The 14585-nt window shown below is 41.5% G+C and overlaps 1 protein-coding gene across 7 annotated transcripts in view; it reads left to right on the forward strand.

The window, feature by feature from the left end:
* HELZ (helicase with zinc finger) overlaps positions 1-14585 on the forward strand; it is a 155838-nt gene that overhangs the window by 17754 nt on the left and 123499 nt on the right. For all 7 annotated transcript variants that reach the window (XM_059998655.1, XM_059998652.1, XM_059998654.1 and 4 more), the window contains 2 exons: positions 5544-5771; positions 8139-8175. In XM_059998655.1, coding sequence (XP_059854638.1) covers positions 5562-5771; positions 8139-8175 — 247 coding nt within the window. In that variant the 5' untranslated portion in view covers positions 5544-5561. The remainder of the gene's footprint in view (positions 1-5543; positions 5772-8138; positions 8176-14585) is intronic.

Raw genomic sequence — 14585 nt, forward strand, 5'->3', positions numbered from 1 at the left:
TGAGTGTAGGTTCAGATTCAGTGTCATGGCTAAAAGCACGAGTTGCATCAGAATGTCTGCATTTGAATCCTGCCTTTTATTAACAGTGTAACTGTGGGTGAGTAACTTAACTTCTCTGTGCTTCAGTTTCCTTATCTGTTAGTGGGAATGATAATAATAACATCCACCTTGTAAGGTCGTTTATGAGGAATCAAGCAGATTACATAATATAGTCATTTCAACAGCCTCTGGCCCACAGTAGGCATTCAGCAAATGGCTCTTGTTATTATTTTTATTATTATTGCTGAAATAGCTTTATGATAAAATTGTTTAAACAAATGTTTTGGAATATTTTCAAGAGTCGGAATAACCACGTATCACAGTAAGTCATTTCTCTCCCATGCCCACTTTTTTCTCTTTGCACTTATTATTAATCAATACCTGTGACCAGTGTTTTTAATAATCATGTGTATATACACTGTTTTACAAGACAACTGTCAGTTCATTCCATTTTTCACATCCTGTGAGGTACTAATCAGATATACACATATACATCAATTCGCTTCAGCTGCCTGAAATACCAAACTAAATTGGCTTAAGCTGGAAAGAAGTTTGAGTTAGGCTCACCTAACTGCGAAGTCAGGCACAGCTGGCTGGATTCAGGGCTCAAGTAAAGTCATCAGGACTCAGGTTCTCCCCACGAGTCAACTCTGCCTTTCCTTGTATGGACTTCAGTTGCAGGAGCTGTATGTTACAAAAATGGCTGTAGCATATTCACCCCCTGTAGCCTGTCAGCGTTTAGATTCAGCCGGGAAGAGTGCCTGTCTCTTTCCCAGAAGCCTCAGCAAAAGTCTCATGATGTCTCATTGGCTCTTATGGGGTCACATGTCTGACCTGGAGCCAATCGCTGTTTGAGGCTGTGAGACTGGGATTGGCCAGTTCTGGTCACATGGCACCCCTGGCTCTTTGGCAGAGTCGACCCCACTGGAGCCATGCCGACTGAGAGTCGGAGAGAGGTACCTACTCTGAGGGAATTTGTGGGCTTTTATCACCAGAAAAAGGGATGGACGCTGGCTGGTCAAACGACTAATATGCTATTAGGCTCTTTTTGTAGATCGGCAACAGATCACAGAGGTTAATGGATTTGAATTAGAATCTTGGTTACTGATTCCAGCTTTTTTGTCTGTGAAGTTACATCCTCCAGGAATGCCGTTCCCCACAGGGCAGGAGTTTGCAGAAAGTTAGTGTTGTGTATTCTTTTGGTGAAAGTTGGATAATTTTTAACACGAAGAGAAAGAGTCGAGGCAAATAGGGGTGGCCCTCGCAATGGGTGGACGTGGTGCTTCTTCCCACACTGGTGGGTTCAAGCGACTCAGCGCCCTTCTCCAGGCCTTTCTGTCCCCGTGGCAGAGGCTGTACAAGACCCAGCTTGGTCAGTGTCTGTCCACCACGTAGCAGGGTCGCGTGCTGTAGACACGGGTGTATCCGTGTATCCTGGCCAAGAGTGTCGGCTACATGGTGAGGTGTGTCTGGGAGCTGGCCTCGTGTAGAGGTAGTTTCTAGATCTGTGTTTTTTGTAGTCCATTCTAGCGTGGCTTGAGACATTGTCTCTCTTTGACCTCGTCTGGCAGTTTTTATTTTATGTTTTTCAAGAAGGCACTTGAACTTCTTCAGGAGTATGTGTAGCCAGGTCACGCTGTTTTCTGAAGAGCCAGGGAAGACAGTTACCAGAGACCTGCCTTGTATGGAGAGCTACACTACAGAAGTACCTGCAGTGAGGGTCAGGGAGACCGCAGTTAGAAATGAACTGTTGGGACCTGATTAATTAACAAACGTAATTGTGGTAGGCATCTTCATATCCAGTGCTGAGGTGGGCACCTGAGCCTCCATATCAGAGACATTAACTCTTGAAATTAAGTCACTTCCCCCCATAGCTCCCAGAGTTAGTAATTCTGTCCCTAATCTCTACTTCTGTGTTACTTTTATTGAGATATCCCTGGCTAATATGTTTGGTGATTAATGTTGACGGTAGTCTTTGTGATCTCCCCTCAGAGCCAGTTTTAGGGGTTAGCTTGTCTTCGTCAGCGACGTACAAGTGCACTTGTTTCTCCAATGGCTATTGGGGAGCATAATCATTATTATGATCGCATAATCATAGCCATTATTATTTTATCGAGATGGAGAAAATGGGTGAAAATAATTCCTCTGTCAAGTAGATAAAGTAGTTACATAGCATGATATTTTATTTTCTATGAATACAGTGTTGTATGTTGAAATCTGTAAAGTGATTTCCATTTTGTATAAGTTGAAAATACGGAATTTTAGTGAAATAACAATAGCTAACTAACACTTACTGAGCACTCACTGTATGCCAGGCATTCTTTTAAGCACTTTACCCGTATTATTTCACTTAATTCTTAAGTGAAAATAAATAACCATAGGAGGTAGGTATTAGTTGTCTTCTTGCCATTTTAGAGGTGAGCAAGTTGAGATACTTGAGGCTAAGTCATTTGCTCCAGGTCACACAGCTGGTGAGTGACACAGTTGGTGAGTGACAGCTGGTGAGTTCTGAATGTAAGTCCTCTGGCTCCAAGTCTGTGCTTTGGATCACTGTGCTGTGTTCTCTCCCTAGCAAAGATTTTAGCTCATGTGTTGTTAGTTTTTCGTTTCATTTTCCTTCTTTTTGTAATACTTTCTAGATGTGGGCTAGGAGTTTTATAGAGGAGATTTGCTAATTCTAGGACCTTTGGAATCCATGGATGTATCCATCTTCTGTTGCTGTTATTGGGCAAGCAAACACTGTATGCTTGTTCATATCAGTAGGTCTCAACCAGGAATGATTTTGCCCCCCAGGGGACGTTTGCTGATGTCTGGAGATAGACATCTTTAGTTGTTGTAAGTCAGGAGACGTGCTCCTGGCACCTAGTGGTCAGAGGCCGGGACGCTGCTGAAACATCTTATGAAGCACAGGACAGCCTTCCGCAACAAAGAATTGTTCAGCCCAAAATGTCAATAGCATCAGCTCTGGCCTATAGAATAAGTTACTGATGATCTTGTAATGCCATTCTGATCTCTAATGGGCAAAGTCACGTTAGTAATGTAGAAATGATTACTTTTGATGTTTATTTGATAATTGATTTCCCCAAATTAATGCATGTTTGTATAAGGGACATAAACACCAACTATAACTTAAATATTTAAGTTCCCCTAAAGTAAACTGGGAATTATAGCCCACTGAGGGAGAGCTGAGGAAGTTTAAAGGGAGGCCATGTAATGCCTGAGGATACAATACTCTAAATATTTGTTGGATTACCTTGTGAATAACACAATTAGATATCATTTTTTGTGTTAACTTGTCAAATGTATAAACATTTTAAATATCCTGTAATTTTAAAAACCGTGTTTTGGTATTTTTTTTAATAAAAATTTCATACTTAGAAAAGTGGAGAATATTACATTGTACCCCGTGTATGTACCACCCATATTTAACAAACGCTGACAAATACTGAAATCCATTTTGAGCTCTTTCTCATCCCATCCCTTAGGTGTTTCTACATTTTTTGTTATACAAAACATCTCAAAAGTTGAAGGGGCCTGGAACTCTTCCGATGTCTGTCATCAGGCCTCACTCACTGCTGCTGCCTTTTGTCTGCCTGTCAGCTTCTCCCCTCGTCTTTCACTGCAGTATATAGGCGGCAGAGGGCGGAGCCAGGTTGTCTTTTCAGAGCTGGAAAGGCCAGGCCGAGAGTGGATATGCAGGCTGGAGGGAGGCGGGAGGACAGTAAGTATGGGTTTCCCCCAATGACTGAAAGCAGAGCATTCCCAGGAAACCTTCCGTAAGCCGACATGGCGTAAAGCGAAGAAGCAGTGACCATAGGACACATCTTGCTAACGGATGCACAAAATAAATTGAGCTAAAGCACAGAAGTCCAGTGACAGTTCAGAGCTATGGTGGCTTGATGCTGAGGTGCTGAGTGTGGTTCCCGGGAAGGAGCTGGGCGGTGCCCCTTGCACCCACTTTTGCAGCTCACAGTGCGGATTGCCTCTGTAAGGGCTGCTGCGAAACACACGCCGAACACTGTTTTCACTTTCCCCCCTTTTTTGTAAAAATAGATATCCTCTTTGGATTGCTTTTGGTTAGGAAAACAAGCACTAACGTGGGTCCTTCTTAAAAGCGAAGTGGCATAAATGGAGCTTTGGAAAGATGGAGGAGACCTGTACCTTGGGGCCATTTGGTAAGGTAGAAAGTGGGGAGAGTGAGCGAGGGTGGGAACAGGCAAGAAGAGCAGTCTCCATCCCGACGGAGATGGTGATAAGAGGTCAGCAAGGGTGATCCTCCGAAGCAGTGTTGTGACTCTCAGGTCCAAGGGTTTTAGGTCTTCTTTGCCCAGGTTTTCTGCTCCCTGCATTATGAGTGATAGAGCTCAGGAGAGGCTGCGCTTGAATTCTCAATCTCTATTACTTGGACTGCTTAGTGGTCTGTTATTAATGGCAATGCCTGCTTCTCACCAGTTGTTCACAGGACTTCTACATGATAGGTTCCTTCTTTTTTTTTTTTTTTTTTTGACCGCACCATGCTGCCTGCGGGATCTTAGTTCCCCAACCAGGGATCAAACGCTCCCCCCGCCCATTTCTGCCATGGAAGCGCGGAGTCCCAACCACTGGACTGCCCGATAGGTTCCTTCTTTATTTAAACACCTCCCATCATGCTCCATTGCTATGGAATAAAGCCCTCACTTCCTGTGGCATTGGAGGGCATTCTTAGCTCCTCTCCCTCCTTCTCTGACACACGTGGAGTGTATCGTGTGCTTTCTCTGCCGCGGTGGTTTCTCGTGCGTATTCTCTCTGAAGAGCTCCCCTGTGCTCCCCTGTCATCTCTGCACAGTGACCTTGTGTTCTTCTTCTGAGGCCAGCTCATGCCTTTCGGCAGATGGAAGGTATTTCTCGTTATTTTTCACTTGTGCTTTGCCTGTCTTGCTAGAATCTGAGTTTCTCGAAAGGAGTGATGACGTGCTTCCTCATTGAGTTTAGTGCTGCTAACACAGGGCCTGGCCTCAGGAAATGTTTGCTGAACTGAATTAATAGCCAGTTCAAACTTGCCCTTGAGCCAGTGTTTTGTACTGGTGGGAAAAATCCTACATGGTATGGACTTTGATTCTCTGCAGTCTCAGTTACAGAATTATAAGACCGAAAATAGGAGGCTGGGATAGGAAACATTTTTGTACCTTCTGGTTTTAAAAAAAAAGAGACGCCTTCATGGCTTATTACACTTTGTAATATTCAGCATCATGTTTCATTTATAAATTTGATGTATTGTTGGCATGATCCTGACTTACGGTTGATATTTTGCTTGAATTTTAGTGAAGACTTCATAAAATAGAAAGGAGAAGCATAGAGTTTGTAGCGTCAGTAGTTGCTCCTCAGCTCTGACCTTGATCAAAAGGCTGCTTGAGAGTAACTATTCAGATAGCTAGTTGGGCCAGTTGAGTTAGGAATGGGGCTAGAATTGATAATTAGTAACTTTTTAAAACCTTTTCTGATTTGTTCTTTCTCCCTGTCTTTAGGATTTTTGTCCCTGAGTCATGGAAGACAGAAGAGCTGAGAAGTCATGTGAACAAGCGTGTGAATCACTTAAGAGACAGGACTATGAAATGACCCTCAAGCACTGCACAGAGGCCCTCCTTTCTCTTGGCCAGTACTCCATGGCTGACTTCACAGGGCCGTGTCCACTGGAGATAGAAAGCATCAAAATCGAGAGTCTTCTTTACAGAATCGCCTCCTTTTTGCAGCTGGTGAGTAAACACTGTCAATGAGCCAGTGCTGAACCATGTAAAATGGCTGTTTTCTGTGAGTGGGACTCTTGCTGATCACTGCTGCTACAAATCACCACATTCTGGGCTGAGGACATGAGTGAAGTGGCTAGTGATTGCTGAATATCTTTGATGGCAAGTAACTGTGTTTTTAAGCCTTGAAAGTATTACTATCGTATAGCATTTTGGATTATTCACTCCATTCAACAAATATTTCAACCAATATTATTCACTCAATTCAACGAATGTTTACGCTGTTCTAGGTATCTGCTATACGTTGGTGAAAGAGAAAGAGAAAGATCCCTCCTTCATAGTACTTTTTCTAGGGGGGGGGCAGACAATAAACCGTAGGCATTATAAATAGGTAAACACTTTAGATTGTTGGAAGGTAACAGTCTGCATGGAAAAGAAAGTAGACTAGAGGGTTACTAGGGTTAGGGTTAGGGTTGCGGTTTTAAATTGGGTTACGATGGGCCTCATGATAAGGTGATAGGAAGGAGGTAAGGAAGTGAGCCATGTTGAAATCTGGAAGAAGATCGTTACAGGCAGAGGGAACAGTCAGTGCGGAATTCCCGAGGCGGAAGCATGCCTTCCACGTCTGAGGAACAGTTGGGAGGCCCTTGTGCTGGAGTAACGTGCCCAAGGGGCAGAGTGCAACAGGGCTAGATCCTGTGGGACCCTTCAGGCCACCGTAAGGGCTGGTGTCTGCTCTACCTGAGATGGGACACTGTGCTGGGATTTCGAGCAGAGGAGTGGCATGGTCTGCTTCAATAGGAGTTATTTGGCCTTTGTGTTGAGAATAGACTGTAAAAGAATAAGAGTAGATGCAGGGAGACTAGTTTGGAAGCTGTTAGAATAATCTAGGCCAGCGGTGAAGTGGCTCAGATCAAAATGCTAGCAGTGGAGATGGTGAGAAGTGGTTTGTTCTGGTTACAATCTGAAGATAGAACGAAGCAGATGTCCTAATGTACTGAAGGCAGGGAGTGAGAGATATGGAGCAGGCATAGTTTACTTACTTTGCCCTTTTTTTGTCTGAGCAATTGGAAGCGTGGAGTTTCCTTACACTGAGATGAGAGGGCTGTAGGTGGGGAAATGGGAGATGGGAAAGAGTTCATTTTGGACATACTGATTGAGATGGGAGATGGGAAAGAGTTCATTTTGGACATACTGATTGAGATGACGTTTAGATATCCAGCTGGAGATGTTGAATAAGCAGTTGGAAATGCAGGTCTGGAGTTTGGGGGAGAGGTCTGGGCTAAAGATGTTGATTGGAGAGTCTGTGGCCTGTAGATGATACATAAAGTCTTAGACCTGGGTCAGATCAGCAGGGGAATGAGTACAGGTAGAGAGAAGGGGCGGGCTGAGGACTTAGTCTTGTGGCACTAGTTTAAGAGGTTGGGAGGAGAAGCAAAGACCTGAAAAGCAGCCCGTGAGGTTAAGGAAAACTAAGAGAGTAAGATGTCCTAGGAACCAATCAAAGAAGGCCTGTGTCCAAAGGAGGGAAGGTTCAGTGTCAGTTGCTGTGGGTGGAGTCGTGAGGATTGAGAATTGACTGAGAAATGACAGTGTGTCTAAATGGGTACATGTAAGTGTATCTAACTGGATCCACTGGCAGTCACTGGTGACCTCCATGAGAGCAGCTTCCATGGAGTGGTGGGTGAAAGCCTAATAAAAGAGAGTTTAAGAGAAAGTCAGCGGGAAGGGAATTGAAATACATGATACAGACAATTCTTGAGGAGTTTGCCCCACTGAAGCACAAAAAAATGGAATGGTAGCTGGTGGGAGAAGTGAAGTGAAGAGAAGGATCTTTTCAGTTGAGGGAAATAAGAGCATGTTTGTTTCTAGGACTGAACCGTTGGAAAACAAAAAATTAATGATGTAGGAGAAATAGAAGAAGCTTGCTGGAGCGCTGTTCTTGAGTAGGCCCTGGAACAGATCTGCACAGGCTTTAGGAAGGAACAGCGATGGCTCACCTGGTAACAGGTGGAAGGCACAGTGTGCCGGGAAGCGGGCAGCCATGGTAGTGGCCATCCGTGGAAAGTCTGTTCTCAGGGCTGCAGTTTACTCAGTGAAGTCATTAGCTGAGAGTGAGGATGGGGAAGAGATTTCTGGTGGCTTGAGGTTGGAGAGGGCGAGGGGAGGAGTGTGAATAAATGGCCTAGGGAAGTGTACTGTAATGTCTGTTTGTAGAATGTTGTGTAAACCTTGGCCAGAGGTAGCTTTACTCTGTGCATATTAAATTTGCAACATTAGTGATTAAACTTTGAAACAAAGCTGAGCTTTTTGATAAAATCTGTTTTAAGCAGCCCTTGAACTACTTAACTTTATCTTGTATCTTTTATTTTGCAGAAAAACTATGGGCAAGCTGATGAAGATTGTAGGCATGGTATGTTTAAAAGCAGGATTCTTTTCTGCTGTGAAGATTTTGAATTATTTAATTGAGCAGTGTTTAAGATTTGTTTTTTTTCATATGCTAATTTCAAAAGTGATTATAATATTTAAAAAACCCACCTCATGGTGGTGCTGAGTGACTAATTCGGATGGCGACTTTCCTGCTATGATGGGTGCACACATGAACATTGTTCCCAATCACGAGTGTTGGCATTGCTGTCACTCCCTTGGGAACATTGATAATGCCCTTTTAAAGTTTGTGTGAGTATTTTCAGTCAATAAAGAGCCATATTTTAAGAACTGTAGCACATAACACACATTGATTAAAACGTTAAGCTTGGATAAATTGAAAAGCTGGGCCTCTGCCTCCTAAAATGTTCTTTTCCCCTTCATTAGAAGATTTCCCTTAGAGAGCAGAGACTGGCTAGAATGCTCTTTAGTGCTTTTTCCTGTTTTCTTTTGGGCAGGAAATTGATTAGTAAGATCCGTGCTCTTTGGGTACTCATAGACTAGGGATGCTTTTCTTGCAGATTGCTGCCAGTTCACTAGAATGAGTCTAGAAGTGAGTGGGAGGAGGGTTCCGGGTACATTCTCTCACACTCTTGGTGGGAGTGTGGCACAGCTCAGTGATTTGGATAATATAATGTTTCAATTATCCAGATTGGGGTTGGGGGGCTGAGGTGTCTAACCTAAGTTAAAGTTTTTTTTCCTATTTGCTCCTTTGTGTCAAAACTCTTAAAAGTATTAGCTCTTTTTGTTGTTAACCTTACAAAACCATCTTATCTACTCCTGGGGCATATTGGACATAATTTAACCATTCACTAACGATTCAGTGACCTCTTTGTAAACCTTGCTTCATAGGATTGTATACTTTGGGAGTTAATTGGCATGAGAGATATCTAGTACCATCTTCCACTAAAAAAATCTTTGCTATCTGTGGACATTTAAAAGTTACCAACAAGCCAGATAATAAGTCAGATAATATAGAGGAGTATGAAGAAGGGACCCACGTCCCCTTCTCCCCAATCTGAAGGAACCATGTTATCAGTTTGCTGCATCTTCTTCACCTTTCTCTGTAGTGATAAGCACAAATGCTTATAATACATAGGCGGGGTTTCCTTTAAAGATTAAAGAAGAATTATGTGATCATCACAGTGTCTTGCTTTCTTCTGTAACAATAGATTATGGACATCTTACTGTGTTAATAATACATCAGCTCCGGTTCCTGCTGAATATTCCATGGCATGGATGTGCCGTAATTTATTCAGCTATTCCCATATTGACGGGCATTCAGGTGGTTCTAGGTTTCTAGTTTGTTATAGTTCATCCTGTAATAAACATATATTCTTTCTTACTGTTGCCTTTGTTTCTTTATGGTAGTCTTGAAAGTTAGATATCTGGGTTAAGGATTTTTAAAAGTTGGATGTCTGGGTTAAAATACACTTGAATGCCTGTTTCCTGTGAGCTCACTAACTGGAACCTCTCAGTCTTGACGTTGTGACAGTCTTGTGTGTGAGAAATGGCCCCTCTTTCTTTAATGTTCCCTTCCATGAGTACTAGTGAGGTTGATGCTTTTCATTTGGAGACACACAAAGTCCCAGAAGAGTAACTGACTTGTGAAGAGTTGTCGAAGGGTAAACGCTGTGGGTGAAGGAACATAAGGAAAAACGCTGCGTTTTTTGTTAATTGTTTTATTAGCGTTTTCAAGTTAGATACTATTTTACAGCTGCTGAATTACCACAATAAAAGCTTAACCAGGAAACCTTGGGGATGAAGGATAAGCCTGTTACCTGGATTGTGATCATCGTAACATGAATGTATACGTATGTCCACACTCACCAGACTGTATACATCAATTACGTGCAGTTTTTGGATACTGATTATGTCTCTGTAATGTGGGGAGGAAAGTTTAACCAATGCCTAAGATAAGGTTGCAGTGAAATGAGTGTATGCTTGTGGTGTGGTAGAGTATGAAGCGGAATATGGCTTGGTAACATGTTCGTTCCTTTGACCCACTAATCTTAGTTCTGGGATACTGTCCCAAGTAAATATTCCAAAAGAAGGAAGAAATTGTATGTGGAATGGTTTTCATTGCAATACTGTGTGGAAAGGCAGAAAATCGGTTAGCTTGCAATAAGGGTTCATTGATTACACTCTGTGCATTCCTTGTTACCATTTATGTGATAAGTAAGAACATGGAAGTGCTTATTTAATGTATATAAACTTTGTCGTTTGAAATAGACATTTGGGAATATTGGCAAAGTTTACATGTGTATATTGCTAATTGTAGAGTTCTGCTTTTATATTATGTACATGTAATTTTTTTTTCTTTTCACCTTTTGGTAACTTGTGTTTTTTTTAATTGAAATACAGTTGATTTACAGTATTAGTTTCAAGTGTACAGCAAGCTTATTTTTATATAAGGTAATAAAATACCACAGTTAAGCAGTCAGTAATAAAAAGCAACACGAGAATCTCAATCTCTGTTAATTATTATATTGGTTTGTAACGCTAGATAGCCCGAATAGCTCCTGCCTTAATGGCCCCAGAGCTTTGTTTGAATTTTATGTACTAGAGTATCATCCTGGTGTCTGCTCCCTCACTGTCAGGCTATCAGTTTGCATTCCTTACAACTCTCAACATGCCTCATTGCAGCTACCCTCCCCCTCTTCTCCACTTGCTGCTTCTGACCCTGATTTCACTTTCTTAGGCAGGGATAGGAAACCAGACAGGCAGTCTTTGTCATGGAGTTAAAAAACATTGAAACATTTTTTATTATGAAAAATTTAAAACATACAGGAAACTAGGAGAAAGAGTATAATAAACATTCATAGTCTCGAAACTTAGGTTGTAACCTTCTGCCATATTTACTTCATTAACTTTTCTCTGAACTATTTAAAAATAATTATAGACATCATGATATTTACTCCTAAATACTTTAGTATGCATCTCTAATAAAAAATAAGGTCATAACTGTATAACCACAATATTATTATTAATCTAATAAAAATGGCCATAATTCCCTAATATCCAAAACCAGTCCATAATCAGATTTACCTGGTTGTTCCCAAAATGTTTTTTTTTTAAGGCTGATTTGTTTAAGCCAGGAACTAATCAGAGTCATAAGATTTCATAGTTGGAATTCTACTTAAATAGGAAATAGGTTCTGAGTGAGGACTCAAGGGCATCCTGAAAATAAGCTACACAGACTTTAAGTTCATGGAGTTTAGTTCTGAGTTTGGAGTTGTGTTCTGGATAGTGAGGGTTGTCAAGCCAGTGGCCACTGAGTCAGTGAGGCGGTCAAGTCTGTTTTCATTATCTGAACATACGCTGTATTTGGCGTAACAGGACAACTTTCATAACATAAGGATTCTTTTTCTTCCTCTGAAATATTCATCATATAGGAAACTCACTTTTTTTTACACTAACAAAAGGGAATGAGGTAAATGGAGAAGGTGAAATCAAAAGATAGTCTTATCAACTAAGAGTTTTGTGCTACATGTACTGTGTAGATCAAACTCAGTCATTATAACATCAATGAATACTTTCCATAAGGCTGCAAGATTTTTATTTTATTCTTTTTAGGCTGCACGATTTTTAAACCCTAGGTGAGAGTGTCATTAATTTAAGAAATTAATGTAAACAAAGGAGTTTGGGCCATCAGTTGATATTTATTATGTTGATGACTTGCCCTGTGAAGTAAGTGATTCAGTAACCAAAAAGCCCTGTTAAATAGATGCTGACTGTGTTACAAAAGGCAAATTGATACATGATTGATGGAACCTTCTATACTTTCCTTCTCTGAAGAGTTTTGATTAAATAGATTTTATATTTTATGGTAATTAAAAATGTTTTGGAAAAATAATTAATAGGGGTAACAATACTTATTCAGAATTATTTCTGAGTAAGACCCTCTGAAGTATTTTGTTTAATCACACTGTAATATCATTCCAGCTTTATGGGTGAGGAAACAGATTTTGTGAGATTAAGTAACTTGCTTAAGAGCGTAGAGACAGTCCAGAGTGGAGCTGTGGTTTTGAAGTGAGGTCTTTGTGATCTGAAAGGCCATGCTCCTTCTCTTTATCCTAAGGTACAACCTATTTATTCTTTAGGGTTTTACAGACATTATTCTATTGAGTGTAGTAAACCTGGGGGGAAAAAGGCAAATGGGTATTTTATATTCTAGAAATGAAAAACACTGAGGCTCCGGATCACGTAGACGATAGTGGAGCGGGACAGGAGTTTGGATCTTTAAGCCTCTAGTCCATCCAGTTTTTCCTGTTGACCAGAATGTTAAATAGGGATGCAGTTCAATAATATTTCTTAATTACTTGTTCTTTAGATCCACTTGCGGTAACTATTTAAAAAATTTCATATATATAAGCTTCATTTCTCCAACAGGAATTAAAAAAAAACTTTTTACTTTGAAATAATTATGGATTCACAGGAAGTTGCGAATATAGTACAGTGATCCCATGTACCTTTCCCCCCACTGGTTACATCTTGCATAACTGTAGTACAGTATCAAAACCAGGAGGTTGACATTGGTTCAATGAATATGTGTAATTCTATTTCATTTTATTATGTGTAGATTCAGGTAACCACCAGCACAGTCCTGATGCAGAAGAGTTCCATCACAGTGAAGATCTCTCTCGTGCTACCCTTCACAGTTACACTCACTGTCTTCCCTCCCTGTGTAACCCCTGGCAGCCACTAATCTGTTCTCCACCTCCATAATTTTGTCATTTTGAAAATACCACATAATGGAACCATATTGTACGTGATCTTTTTAAGGATGACTTTTTTTCTCTCACCATGTGTTTGAGACCCATCCAAGTTTTTGTGTGTATCAGTAGTTCATCCATTTTTATGGCTGAGTAGTATTCCACAGCATGGCTGTACCGCAGTTTGTTCTTCAGCAGGAACCTAAGGCTTTCTGGAATAGGACCTTAACTTCCACTCTTCATTTCCCCATAATGCCTATTAACTGTTTTAAGTAAATTTCTTATATGTAAGTTGTTAGGGATAGAATATAAATCAGGAAAGTGTTTTTTTAAAATTTAAGTTAAGTTGGAGACCATCCTCTGAGTGTGCAGACTCCCTTTTTTTGTGTGTTTTGCTGTATGCGGGCCTCTCACTGTTGTGGCTTCTCCCGTTGTGGAGCACAGGCTCCGGATGCGCAGGCTCAGCGGCCATGACTCACAGGCCCAGCCGCTCCGCGGCATGCGGGATCTTCCCAGACCTGGGCACGAACCCGCATCCCCTGCATCGGCAGGCGGACTCTCAACCACTGCGCCACCAGGGGAGCCCCGGACTCTCTTTTGTATGAGTAGATATTTAAGTAAGCAATAGTCTTTGAACTACACCCTTTGAACTCAGTTGCAAGAGCCTCACCATGGTTGTATGACTGTCTGTTCTAGACCTTTTCTTATTTATGCAGGGTGTCAGTTATAGTCATGAGTGACATTATAAATGTATTTCATGTTGTTTTTCACTCATAGAATAAATACTAGCATTAATTTTATATTAGCTCAAATTATATGTATACCATAAAAAGAGAAGATTTAAAATGAGTGGTACCTTGCCTTGTAAAATCTCAATAAAAACTATACCAAAGCGGGGCGGGGGGGTGGGGGGGACGGACGGACACTGACGGGCAGGATGACAACGCTGAAATTAAGATTATTGTGAACACCTGAAAACATAGCCCTCTCACATAGTGCAAAGAAAATAGTCAGAAGAGGAGCAAAATGTCAGTTCTTCTCAGTAAGCAAATTATTTTTTTCAAAAGCAAGCAAATCAACCGTGGAAACAGTGAAGTAAGGGAGTGCCTTAGCAGAGGATTTCCTCTGAGTGCTTACAACGGACATAGAAAGACGTTGACTTCTGACGTTGACATAAAGGCACTGAAAGAGTTTTAAGATAAAAAAAATACAGTTAAGTTGATTTTTTAAAATAGAAACAACTTCCAGTTTTTTATAAATTTTATTTACTTATTTATTTATAGCTGCATTGGGTCTTGGTTGCTGCACTCAGGCTTTCTCCAGTTGCATCGAGCAGGGGCTAACTCTTCGTTGTGTGCACGGGCCTCTCACTGTGGAGGCTTCTCCCGTGGGGGAGCACAGGCTCCAGGCACGCGGGCTTCAGCAGTTGTGGCACACGGGCTCAGTTGCTCCGCGGCACGTGGGATCTTCCTGGACCAGGGCTCAAACCCGTGTCCCCTGTGTTGGCAGGTGGATTCTTAACCACCGCACCACCAGGGAAGCCCCCTTCTTCCAGTTTTTGAACAGTTAACAGAGATTAACTTTCCTGTAATGATACAGCAAATGCATCTTGGAAATTAGGGTTCTTTATAACGAGGAGGCTGAAGGCTCGGCAAGCAGCATGCGCGCGCTCTCTCTCTCT

Source organism: Delphinus delphis, chromosome 19, assembly GCF_949987515.2.
Source record: "Delphinus delphis chromosome 19, mDelDel1.2, whole genome shotgun sequence".
Taxonomy (NCBI): domain Eukaryota; kingdom Metazoa; phylum Chordata; class Mammalia; order Artiodactyla; family Delphinidae; genus Delphinus; species Delphinus delphis.